This window comes from Poecilia mexicana, unplaced genomic scaffold, assembly GCF_051168715.1.
Source record: "Poecilia mexicana isolate PSO_F unplaced genomic scaffold, ASM5116871v1 scaffold_13, whole genome shotgun sequence".
NCBI lineage: Eukaryota > Metazoa > Chordata > Actinopteri > Cyprinodontiformes > Poeciliidae > Poecilia > Poecilia mexicana.
Window position 1 is genome coordinate 6,195,202 of NW_028263382.1, and position 13,763 is coordinate 6,208,964.

A 13,763-nucleotide genomic window follows, 5' to 3' on the forward strand; every position below is an offset into this window, starting at 1 on the left:
CTTGTTGACAATATCAGAAGCGCAGAGAGTATGTAAACTTGAATGGTCCTAAAATAAGACCACTGAAGTTTGCTGTTGTCCATTGGTATAGAACACCAAACTGGACTCACAAGAATGGGATCAGTAAGTCGATGCAGATAAGATTAATCTGTCAGACAATTATGCAGCAAACAGAGGGAAAACCTGTTGTGCCAACTCCTCAACCTATTTAGCAGGGTTGGACGGTCAACAGTGAGATAAGCAGAACAGAACATGAACCTCCATCAAAACATTCAAGCACTTAAGAAAAGCTGTTTCAGTCGAATGGGATTAACAAAACCGTGACTGAAACAGGTCCAGAATAGATCAAGAGCAGCCAACTGCTTGACCAAAACCCCCTTAAAGTCAACATTACCAGGCATTATCCAAACTTCTGTAATTCACCCCAACACACCATTATTGTTTTTCTGGACCAAACAGTGGCCAATCTCTTCTTATTGCTTAGAACTGACTCCAGACTTTCAGGTAGTTTCCCAGCTGTTTGAGAACTGGACTCAGGTTCTGTGTTCTTAACTTTAAGTCACTTTAATTATCATGAGTCCTAATGCTCCATTATGATAGAGTCCATAGATAATCTCCTAGTTCTTCCAGGATCGTTAGAACTTGTTCTAAGGCTTTCCGGATGATCATCCATTGCAGATCTCTCTTGGTCAGAACTAGAACCATCTCTGGACTTGGTCTGGATCCAGATGTTTTGGTGTTGGCATCACACAGGACTTTCAGCAACTCCCAGATCTTCAAAACAGCCAGGATGGTTGATCAGAAAACCTCCCTGCCGGTGTCCATCCTTCCAGTCCGTAGTCAATGGTTTTCCTGGAAAAGTGGCTTTTTTGCTCCGACAGAAACTGGCAGCTGATCCTGAGGAAGCTCTGCTCTGGTGGCATTAATCTGTTGGATGGCCGAAAGGGTTTTCCCTGCTGTTAACCAGTAACTCTGTGGAATGGTGTCAATAAGGAGCTGCTTCAGACTGAATTGGTAAAATTTTATTTATCGTTTCTGTGGAGAGTGATCCGCTTTTCATTCAGAATATTGATCACAACAGAATGATTACAAATTAGCCGATCAATAACCTGATCAGTAGCCAATTGTTTAATAAGAGGTATTTAAAAGTAGCTCAAACTCAGAATGACCCTGCTGAGATTAATAGATTAGTGATCAGATTATTGATCACAGTGAATCTTTAAAAAGTAAAACTTAAAAATAATTCCAATAGTAGACTTGACAGATTCCCTGATCAATAATCAATAAAACTTACAGAAGCCATTCAGATCTCAGCCTGCAGAGGGAACTGGACTGCAGGTGCATCATGGGAAATGGAGTTTAGCAGTAACGGTAATAATTTAGAGGCATGGAGTTCCACCTGCAGGCTGATTCTGTCACTTCCTGATCAATCAATACACATCTGATTACTATCATCAATAACCCACATACACAACTTCTATTAAAAACTCAATGTTTATAACTGAAAACATTCACCAATACTTGGCTAAATATTGTAACCCCACTGATAAATTAACAACAATTGATTAAGTGAAAATGATCAAAACAAATCCTTGAATAATTGATTTAATTACATAAGAAAAACATCAAAGTTTAATTTTAACATTTAATTAAAACCACCTGAGCTCCGATCTGTCAGCTGATCAGCTCACTGATCAATAATCACATCAACCTTAAAGGAACAGTATCCTACTGACGGCCAATCAGAGGCTCTGCTCTGGGCAGAGCCAGGAAACAGAACCAGTACGGTCCAAGCAGCACATGACGAGGTGCTGATCTGATGTATTGATCTGATGTATTGATCTGTCGGTAATCAGGAACTCTGCAGGTTCTGATGGCTCTGATCGCCTCCTGTGAAGTTCTGGCTGTTTCTGAACTTTGTCAGGATCTGAAGTGACGTTAGAATCTGTTTGGTGTCGACATCTGGAGAAACACTCAGAGCTTCACAGGAGACGAAGTCCAGAACCAGAACTTCTGCCTGTATTGATCAGAGAAATGATCAATACAGGCAGAACTACCCAGAACCACAGATCATCAGAGAGGTTTCTGGTTCGACTGCAGACAGGAAGTTTAAATGTTTCTCTTTGAAAGAAAAGCCAATAATCACGTGTCTGAATCATTCCCAATTGATGATCAGTAATAATCAATTACTTTGTTTCTGACAAGAAACCTGGAGCTGATCCGTGTCTGGAAATTTAAAATCAGGGTTGAATCGGTTTTACTGATTAGTCAGGAGACCTGGATAGGAGCCCGGTCCCTGAGGACAGGACCAGCTGTAATTTGGGTTGAACTTTGAACCTGGAGCGTCTCTGCAAATCAAATGGCTCCTTTAATGAGGTGATCAGTAAGTGGTGATCAATAGAGGTGATCGATGACAAATCAGCCAGAGCTCTTGTGCTGCAAGGAGAAGAAAACATTTTATTGACGCTGTGAGCTCCGCCTTAGAACTGAAGCTCCGCCCCTTTAGTCGTCTATGACTGATGCTAATTAACAGATTGTAAGATGATCGATCCAACCTTGGATCACATTCTTGTAACCCTGATGAATCCCTGCAAGAAGAGAGAGCGGATCAGTTCTGAGTCCGAGCCCCGGTGGACCCGGTCCCCTCAGGCCTTTGGTTCTGGTTTGGGGCTCTCCGGGATGTTCAGCGAGTCCTGAGACGACATCTCGCCTGTGATTAGCTCCCGCTTGTCACTGGGAGACAGGAAGAGTTTCAGTCAGACACCCTAAAGAAATGATCCTCAGTGATGCAGACACAGGCCAGCAGGGGGCGCCACTAAGCTTACCTGACGGAGGAGTAGCGGCGGAACTGCCGGCGGCGTCTCACAGTCATGATGACGAGCGTGGCGAGCAGCAGGGCGGAGATGATTGCCAGAGTGACGAAGAGGAAGAAGGCTTCAGGAGAGAGGAGATGAAGATCACACTTTACTTTTATTTTGAAAACACCTCACAGGAAGTTTAGGGTCAACTTCAGGTCACCCTTAATTACAGATAATGACCTTTATCATTAGGTCAGTCTGGAACCGATTACCAATGATTAATCTACCAACCGGTAAATCTGTAAGTTGGTCAACAGCTGCCCAAGTTCAGCTAAAGCAGTGATTCTCAATTCCAGTCCTCAGGCCCCCCTGCTCTGCATGTTTTAAATGTGCCTCTACTCCAGAACAGCTGATTCAAATGATTGCATGACCTTCAAGTACTGCAGAGGCCTGTTAATCACCAAAATATTGAATCCAGGTGTGTGGCAGAAGGGAAACAGCTAAGACATGCAGGGCAGGGGGGCGTGAGGACCGGAATTGAGAAACACTGAGCTAAAGTCAGTCAGGGTTCCCTGCCCTTACCCAGCATCTTCCGCAGATCCAAACTGGGTCCAACACTTTAATATCTTTAACAGTAGAGGGGCAAAGGTCAAATCCTGGGGGGGAGGTTACTGGGGAAACGATTATGGGTGTTACCGGCGGCTAGCGGAAGTAGCATTATTTCATTGTAATTTGTAGGCCTTTTTGCTAACCTACATTTATGTTAGAAGTCACATATCTCTTTTCGGTTATAATACAATTTAGTAAAACATGTTTACGGACACATCGTCTGCTGTCAGAGAGCTGCTCAGTACAGATAATCGTAATTGTGAGTTTAATCAGGGGAGCGACAGGAACACGATCGTTAAGTTTTGTAACGGAGTGACCGTGAATTAGCAGCTCTGCTAGCAGCTCGTTTCTCTGAAGAACTGACATTAACAAAGAGAAAAGCAGAGAAGATCTGAGATCCGTCATAGATCTGAGTTGTTCCGACTGTATAAAACACCAGAACTACACAATATTAGCTCGGTGTGATGTGAATTTTATTTTTCGTTTGAATTTAAAAAATAATAAAGTTCATGATCTGAGTATTTATCATTATGATTGGACCTGGAAATTGTATTTATAAGACAAAATAAAATATCTGGATTTATTTAATCCACCAGAACCAGAACCTTGAGGTTCTCCGTTGCTGAGTGTCGCTGCAAATCAGCAGAGAAATAACCGCAGCTGCTGCGCTCCAGACCGCAATATGGAGAATCTCCTCACTGGACCAGAACCGAACCGAATCACATATTAACCCGTTATAGAGAGCAACTTGCCACTGATAGTGTCGTAAGATGCCCTTGTGGAGCTCGGGTAACTGTTGTGTGTTCGTGGCTGTTCTCTAATAATCAGACCACATTTAGTTTGTGGCTGCAGCAAGTTCAAGACAACCCACATCTGCATCTGACGCAACTGAGTCAGTGAAGTAGCTACATATGCTAGTGCGACCTGAAGAAATGGCCGCAGTAAAACAATATTGTCACATATAAGCTTTGATCGTTGGTGTTCCCACATATTTTATAGCCTAAAAGCTCTGATGAAAGTCGGTTAGGGTAACATGTAAACAAATGGCAGTTCCGGCTTGCGGCGGAAGTCGTACCCATAATTCACGCAAAGTATTATGGGGCGTACAAATAAGGCGCTGATGACATTATTCATCCTTCCATTTCCTGCCTGGAAAATGAGTTCTCTCAATTACAGGATCATTTCACCAACATCCAATGTGCTTTCACCTTGTCCCCATTCAGGTCTAATAGAAACCTATAATGAGATTTTATCCTTGGATGGTGTTTAAATTGATGGCGTCCAAAACTTGATGTCCTCTGGTATCTATTGATGGTACATTTGAAGTGTCAAATCCTGACCTGATTTTTCTTTACTGCAACAAACCCGCATCAGATTAAATTGTTCACAATGTTTGATTTTGTACTGACAAGCCTGCTTCAGTTTTATTAAAAAATTTAAATGTTTCAGATCTTTAAACAACTGAAGCAGAACCAGAACAGACGTGGCTACGATCACTCAATCTTTCTTTGGAGAGGAACATGAAAATAACCAGAGCAACACTGAAGAACTCACCTGCAGTCCATCTGCCTCTGGTTCCACCATGACCATAGAACTGACCTGCAAAATAAGGAATGGATCAAATAATCAGGAGAGCAAACAGGTGAGACAAGCGACAGGTATTCAGCTCTTCTCATGAACAGTAGGTAAGAACAATCTGTATTGACGCAGTCCTTACCTGCACCGCCACACACAGACATGCAGTCCTCCTCAGACTCAAACTTGTTGGCATTCCCACCACAACCGCCATAGGTGAAGGACTTGCAGGAGTCGGAGTCAGAGTCATAGTAGAACATGGGGAAGTAGGCGCGGCACATTCCACCGTCAGGACTCAAACTGCAATGATCTGACAAAGATGCACAATAATTACCAACCAAGTCCATGAAGCCGAAGAACGACATCATCATGTCCAGCCCACTCTCTCACACCTGTGTCGTCTTCTGGGATCTTCTTAGAGGAAGGCAGGACAGAGACTCCTACAGCAAACAATGGGCGATTAGTTCCAGGCTTGCCTGCAGTGTTGTAGTCTGGAGTCTCTAGGTAGAACTAGACTTGGTACCTCACCTGTACAGGTGGACTTGCAACTGTCCTCGTCCTCGTAATTGTTCTTGTTTCCTTGGCAGCCGCCGTAGATGAAGGTCTGACAGATGCCTGTCTCTTTGTTGTAGTACCAGCGCTTAAAGTAAGCTCTGCATGGACCCTGCTCATACTCCGCTTCACACAGCTCTGCGACCGGACAACAGCAACCCAAAGAATCAACCAGGAAGCCCACAAAAAACCCAAATAAACCTCCACCCCAAAGTGATCCTCCAAAAACAAAGGACTCTCCAGAGAAACCCAGAGGAACGCCAAAGCATCCTTCCAAACATCAAGGAGGAACTTCAGGACCTTCCCCCAGTGCAGAGCTTTACTTGTTTGTTTTAAATAGGGTCTTTATGAACCAGTAGAAGTGACAAAGACAGATTAAGCTATTTTTCTAGCTGACCCAGTGAACTGGGCATGAGGGAGTACACACCAATTGTACCATCCCTGCACCTGCCCAAATTATGACACTTTTTTCTGCACCTCCAAATTTTTGTAACTTAACACAAAAACATGGTGGGTTTCACTGGTCCCACTGGGCTCAGCAGGTTTTCTGGGGAAACCCTGCACCCCAAATGTTTCTGCAGAACCAAACGCACCAGAACACTTTGTGAGGAGTGAGACGTACCTGCAAACTGATCAGCTGAGATTTCTGCAGGAAACACAGAAAGAGTTTGGTGAGTAAAAGGCTCATCAATCCTAACTTCTTAGCTTCTTACAAACCGGAACATAAACGGATCTGTTTGCTAGTGGAGTCAAATATTGATCTTTGACCTATGAATAAAGAGCTGCTTTAACTGAGTTTGTGGAGACTAACCGGACTTGCTCAGGGGGGCCATCCGAGGAGCTTTGGGAGCCGACTCTGGAGCAGAAGTTGGGACTTCTTCAAGCAGAACTGAACCTGAACACACAAGTTATTAATGAGACATTAGCAGGTCAGGTAAAGGTTTCCCTTCAGATCGACTGTTCATGGTTCCTCTCGGATTTAAAAGTGTTTTGTTTCACAGCATTTCTCAGATGGACAGAACAAAGAAGAACTGCTGAACTTTAACACATTTCCTCTCGGCTCCTAAGTGCCGTTTTCTCTGCAGAGCAAATAAAGCAGCTTTTGTCTGTAGTCCCGCCCTCCCGCCTGTTGTTGTTGGTTATCTGAACTGGGAGCGGTGCTGCCTATCTGGACCCTCCCAGTTTGCTTTAAGATAGCATGTGGTCACTCTGATGATCCAAAACAAAGAGAGACGGCATCTGATTTTCAGCCTGAGGCTGAAGGAAGCAGGAAGAAGCCAGATCCACCAAGGATTACAACCCAACTTCACACCTGAAATCTGAACTTTAAGGTTTTCATGTTTCTCTCAAGCTACCTGAAGCTCAAATAAATCAAACATTTCAGCATCTCGCTTCCTTATTTTGCTCTAGCACCACTAAAGTTCGACTGGAATCTTGTCAAATTCTCAGATATGATCCAGAATCCAAGACTTCCTGCAGCCTGTCCGCAGCGGTTCTGTGTTCAGTCACATGAGGTCAAACCCATCAACCGCTCAGTCTCTGGGATTTCATACCTTCATTTTGGTGTGGTTGTCAACCAGTGGAAAGAGTTTTACTGAATCATATCTGACAATTCAGCAAGTGCAAACTTGTAAGTTCAATTCCAGCTTTCTCCAACGCCACATGTCAATGTTCCTTTGGGCCCAAGCCACGTGTTTCCTAACTTTTTACATCTCCAGACGGTTTCTGTTCTCTGACCATGAAGACCAGACCACTGGCAGGCCAGTGAGTGGATCTTACCGGTGACGCCGCTGCAGGCGTTGTTGCACTCTTCCTGGGACTGGAAGTTGTTGTCGTTGTTCTGGCAGCCGCCGTAGATGAAGCTGGTGCAGGTCTGGCTTGTTACGTTGTAGAAGAACCTGGGGAAGGCGCCGCGACATGGACCCGTCTTCGGAGGCTGACGGCAAATATCTGAGAGAGACATGAACTGGAGTTTAGTTTTAACACAGAGGGCAGAAAAAGGGGTTTTTCCCACTCAGGAAACTTTCATTCCTGCTTGTTTAAGGAAGCCAGCAGAAGAAAAAAAGAGATTTTCTTCTCATTGTTTTAACTCTGGAGGACCTGCGTCTCCCTCTGGAAGGATCTTAAATATTTACAATAATGGTGGATGCCAAATGAACTGAAAGTCACCAGTGCCTCATTTCCACCGAGTGCTACAACACAATTTGGTCAACTATTTTGTCTATTTCTCTTGTAAAAGTGGACGGTACCACCAACCCGTCCCACACCATTACTGAGGCCCCAGTTCTAGCTCTGCAGACTGTGGTTCGGTACGGTTAGGGTGGAGTGACTGTCGTCATGACGGCGTCCATTGACCAGGGGACAGAAAAGCATCAGCTTGCAACAAGAACAATAAAAACTTGTTTTTCATCGCAGTGGAATGACGCCACGTTGGGCGTTTGGGTTTTACCCCGCTCGTCCAGTGAAAGTCCAATTGGCGGTAGAGACGCTTTCCTGAATAACCATAAACTACTGGACCGACCCGCTCAGTGGAAATGAGGCTTTACCCGGGTCTTTTCTCATGTGAAATCTGATATCGTCAAAGTTTTCATGTTTCTTTGGACTTCGTCCTCCTTGCAAACGTAAATCCTATTGGTCAATATCACTTTTTTTTTTTTTTTTTTAAATCAAAATTCCAGCGTTTTACACATTGTTACCATTTACTGTTGATTGAACCGAGTCTCAGCAGGAAGCTGAGTCTCAGTTGTCGGTTTAATAAAGAGGACTGGTCGATCCGGCTCTATAGCCGTTTTACCTCCAAACATTGAACTTCAGAACATCTAATGTCTAAAACCAAACAGTTTTTGTTTCACATAAAATGCTTTGATCTCCACAAGAATAATTCACAGCAAATTCCTTTGTAACCAGCAGGGGGCGACATCCCAGGCTCCGTAAGCAGGTAAACTATTTTAGTTTTCTGGACAGTCACTGATCTTTAAAGCACCTGACCTGACTATTCTGATTGATTTTGTTTTAAAAGTCACTAAATACAGAGTTTGTAAGAAACAAGTTACATTTATTTGACTACCTAAATGTACTTTTACTACACTGTACTTTGTATTTTTACCAAAGTAATTTTATTATGAAGTATTGCTACTCTTACTTGAGTAAAATTTCTGGATACTTGACACAAGCAGCTTGTTTTAACCAAAAATTTACCAGACATGCAGTTTCTGTTAAAGTTTCATAAATGTTATATTGGAAGGAATTTGCCTGGTTTTATTTGATTATTTATATGAATTGATTTGTTTGTGGTCTTTAAAAAGCCAAAATTTTCCATTCAACTTACTCAGTGCAATCATAACTAGGCCTGTTACAATAATCAAATCAATTAATTGCATTACAAATTAAAACTCAATTTTTACAATTTTTTTCTCTTTCTACAAAAAACTGGATGGTAAAAGTTTTCAGTCTGGTGCTTTGTTCTCTAAACCCTTTATAAAGGACATTTTGTTAACAGAGACTTTATAATTTATTTTGTCATTTCTGTTTTGTTTATTTTTGGATATTTAAAATGTCTTCCATTTCCAGTGTTAAATGTTCATTAGAGTTTAAACATCTTTGAGAATGTGTTCTTTGATTATTACCATTATCAGCTTAAAATGGTCTCAAAACAATATTATCTTTTATTGCAGTAACGTCTGGGACAATTTATGTTCTTTAGTCTGACTTTAATTAATAAACAAATATAAACAGGTACTAAACCACCTGCTGATTCATCCTTCTGAGGAAAACTCAAAGTTCTTGGAAATGTAAACAGGAAGTGATGTCAGAAACATCAGAAGTGGGCTTCAGGCTCCGCCCCCACCTGAGAACAGTCCAATCTGATCTAAACAAACACAAAGGTGAGGTCAGGTGTGTGAAGTGATCACACTGCTCCGTGCCTGAGGCACTGTGAGAAACGGCGAGAAAGTCAGAACCGGAGGAACCGGTCGGACCGGAACCAGACCGGGTCTCATACCTGAGCTGAGCCTCAGTCAGCAGTGAGTCATCTGCTACCTGTACAGGTGAGCTGAAAACAGCAGCGCAGTGTTGGAGCTTTAATTAGTTTTTGGAGTGTTTGCTAGTTTTTATTAGTTAAATATCATTTAGTTTTAATTTATCTTCTATTAGTGACAGTTGTAGGTTTTTCCATAGATAAGTTAATTTAGTTAATTATAACAAGGTTTTTATAATTAAAACAAATGAAAAAAACTACAAATAAGTGGAACTGCATCATGTGGTTAGTAAAAATGGAGTAAAAATCACAGCACCCGAAGCCCCTCCTGGTGGCTACGCTACGCTAGTTCACAAAATGGTGACATGCATTTTGAAAATGGTGTCTTCTGTTGAGCATTCATTACATAAAACCACCTGCAGTTAATTTTTATGTACAGAATTCAAAAGTATGAAAGAACTAAAACTAATAAAAACTGAAACTAAACAATATGTAACTATTAAAAACAAGCAAACACTCAAACTAAAACTGACAAAGTCACAACTAAACCGTAAAACCCAAAGCTATAACAACCCCAACACTCAACAGAAGATAAAAGTTTCACAAAATGGCTTCAATTAATGTTGAACTACCAACTGACTGATGTTTTGTCACAACTGTTGCCATTTTACGGAGCAGCGCAGCGGCCCATAGGAGTATGGAGCGCGTAATTTACCAACAGCTGACAAACTACTAACAAATGGATTCATAATCAGAAAAACAAAGGATATTATAGCTATAACTTGAGTATGTTTTAGTTGTATAAAAACACACGATATAGTTCCAATTAATTACCGTTTTTATTTATTTCAGTTTTCATTAATTTAGTACATTAACCTTGGTTCTGAACTCCAGAACCTTCAGATTGGGTTTATAAGAGGAGGTCCAATGTGACCTGGATCAGAGATGACCCAGGAAACTGTTCTGGTTGGAAGATCAACCTGCTGCCTGTAAAACTGGAGCGGTTCTGACCCAGATAGTGTTCACATCCCTGCAAGAACCAACGGCAAATAAAAACTGGACTCGGATCAGAAAAAGTTCTCCTTTTAAATATTAAGCCAGAACTGTTGCAAACGGACTCTGAACCGGGACAGAACACGATCTGGATCATTCTGTTCGATGGAGGGAATAGTTTTTTCTACCATCAGAACTGGTTCTGATACCAGTTTAAAAATTAAAACATGTTCTTAGTTTGAGATCCAGAACCGTTTCAATCTGTTTGGTTCTGTCCACTTTTCCAGTTTTAGTCTCAGTTTCCTGGTTCTGAAAATGCCGCAGTGATCGGATAAAACCCAGAAAGCATCAGAGAACCAAACCTGTCCTCATTAATTCATTTGAGGAAGCAAACGGTTCTGGATCACGTCCTGTTCTGGACCCCGGGTCTCAGCAGATTCATCTGGTTCTGATGGTTAAAGCCTGCTTTCATGTTGGAACAGCAGCCAAACCAGACCAGAACCCAAACGGACTCCATATCAGTGGATCAGGACGAACAGGAAGTAGAGGTCCTACATGGAATTCTACTTCCTGTTACCTGAGCAGGTTCCTCTGAATCACCTTCATTGTCAACATTTGAGTGAAATAATTTATTTTAAAGAATTGCTTAAACATCGAACACAAAAGCCAATCTTTATGCCGATATGTTAACAGCTCAAATTAATATTGAAATTTCATTTGTAACATTTCCTGTTTTACTTTCCTCATCATGTTTGTGTGATTCCTTTTTAATGTTTTTATTTTTCCCCATCTCTGGGGAAAAATATATATATATAATATATATATATTATATATATATATATATATATATATATATATATATATATATATATATATATATATATATAATTGTTATATATATATATATATAACAATTATATATATATATATATATATATATATATATATATATATATATATATATATAATTGTTATGGTGTGTTTAACAAACAAAAACAGAAAAACAAGTAAACACAGGAGACCGGAAGTCGGGCCAAGCTGACGGCTTCTCATCTTTAACTCAATCATGTTGATTAGAAACTGAGCGGAAGTTTATTTCCGGTCACTCACGACGCCCCTGGTGATATACATCCAGCTGCCTGATCAGTAAATTAACCCGACATTAATCGGGTTAATGAATTAATGATTAATGACTGATTATTGGCGTCTTTCCGGCGCTCACCGCTGTTGTTGCTCCGCGGCTCTTCTGCCTCCGCCAGCGGGACGACGCGCAGCTGCTTGCCGCCTGTGGGGGCTTCCTGGTCGGCGTCTCTCTGCTGCTTCTTCCGGAACACCTGGAACTGGGAGCTCTGCTGCAGCGGGCAGCCGGCCGGCCCGCAGCTCACCAGCATGCATTGCATCCCTCCGTCCGCCGGCCGCCCGACCACAGCCAGGTCGCAGCCCGCCTCTTCGCAGCAGGCGGCCTGGCACCTCTCCGGGTTCGACACCTCCTGGATCTGGCCCAGGTAGCGCACCCCCGCTGTGAGGGAGTCCGGGTCGAGGCCCTGGTTCGGATCGGTGGACTGGTCCCAGTCACAGGTCTGAGCCCGTCCGAGCCGGACCAGGAAGCAGAGCAGGAGGAACTTTGGAGTGAACATTGTGAGGATTGATTTTCTTCTAATCCTGGTGGAAGCTGTAAGAAGCCGAGCCGAACCGAACCTCAAACAGCTGGTGACTTCCGCCTCTTCCTGCGCTTTGTGTCGCAGTTTAGTTTACCTGCGACAGGTGAAGTCACTTAAGCCACGCCCCTGGCGACACAACCTGACAGCAACATTCCTCCTGCTCTGCTTCCTGGTCAGAAAACCAGATTGTTTTCTGAAATACGACACATTTAATAATGAAATAAAAAGATAAACAAAATGAGAGCTGATCTGCAAAAACATCAGAACACATTCAATATCAAAACTTAAATGAAGTCAATTCAGTCCCTCCGTGTCCAGCTGTTTATTTTTTATTGATAAAACAATAAAGCAGTGCCTAGCACACAGTGAACAGAGATTTTATTTTCATTTTGAATATGCAAATGATACCAAGTGTCCAACTTGTTATAATATAAATCTTGCAACAGCAAATGAAAGTTTAAAGAACTAACTATAGAACAACCAAGAATTAAATAAAACACAGTATTAGCTTTATGTCTTTTAATTGTCATAAGAAAAAAAAAATCCAGAAACAAAACAATTTTTATGGAACTATTGAATATTATCACTAAAGTGTTTTTTTTTCTGTAGTTCAACTAGGAATAAAAGTGTAAAATACTTAGATGTGTGTTTGTGTGTGTGTATTAATATAGATATATCCATATATATGACAGTGTCTGTAATTAATTTATTGCAAGTAACATTTTCAATTCAAAAACCCTTTTTGTTGCTAAATTATTGAACTGTCATGAACTCCACAGTAAAGACATTTATAGTTTTTATTCTGATTATTTAAAGTTAATCTTTCCAGAGTTTCAGGAAGCCCTGATCATTCATGGAGCTTATTTAGAAACATGGACTATGGATGCTAACATTAGCATTAGCTGCTACATCTTTAGCATTCAAGTGCTATTTGAGGCTTCAATAGCTTTGCTAGCAGGCTAACTGCTTTTAGCACAACTTGATCACAACAACAATCTTTCCAGCATCCAATCAGATTGTGTAGAAGCAGAACTTAGCCCCCAGAGAAGCCGCTTTTTACAGATGTTGTTGTGCGTTAGATTTACCATCATGACATAAAAATGCAACTGATTGCGTTACATTTTTAACACTGAATGTCACTCGCTCCACCGGTTCCCCTTTAATGAGAGCTGAAGCTGGTGGACTGGACTTCTCTCTGAAGTCTTTTATTCTGTTGATATTCAGTTTTAAGTTAAAAATAAAACCAAAATAAACCAAAAATAAAAGCACCTGACCAGGTGAATCATCCTCTCGCTCCAACAGGCTGATAATAACTTTGTCATCAAACTTCAATATCTAATGTCTGTTTACTCAAAATCTGACCTGTTATTATTTCTGTTTTATCACACCTGTGTGTCATCCTTAAAATGACACCATTTGTGACTAATTAGGGGTGAGATGATCTTGTGATGTTGAAACATGATTTTTTTCTTGTTAAAGCCAAACCAGACCATTAGGCCTCAGACATGTTTCTATGTTCGAGGCTCTTTTTTAAAGTTAGTGATAAACTACTTCCTGTTTTGTCTTCAGTCATTCATCAGCTGACTTCCTGCTCTGGAC

General features: G+C 41.5%; 1 protein-coding gene across 2 annotated transcripts; it reads right to left on the reverse strand.

Moving 5' to 3' along the window:
* Positions 1–1,007: 1,007 nt before the first annotated feature.
* Positions 1,008–12,250, reverse strand: spint2 (serine peptidase inhibitor, Kunitz type, 2). 2 transcript variants are annotated; one of them, XR_015765033.1, is made up of 11 exons: positions 11,726–12,250; positions 7,314–7,484; positions 6,346–6,429; positions 6,157–6,180; positions 5,511–5,672; positions 5,375–5,422; positions 5,125–5,292; positions 4,962–5,006; positions 2,826–2,934; positions 2,556–2,733; positions 1,008–2,436 (listed from the first exon to the last, which is right to left on the reverse strand). XR_015765033.1 is itself a non-coding variant. In XM_014980993.2 (10 exons), exons 1-10 carry the CDS (start codon positions 12,138–12,140, stop codon positions 2,646–2,648), a joined length of 1,314 nt encoding a protein of 437 aa, XP_014836479.2. In that variant the 5' UTR covers positions 12,141–12,250; the 3' UTR covers positions 1,008–2,645. The 2 variants fall into 2 exon arrangements, 1 of the variants encoding a protein (XP_014836479.2); XM_014980993.2 differs by having other exon boundaries at positions 1,008–2,733.
* Between the last annotated feature and the right edge of the window lie 1,513 nt (positions 12,251–13,763).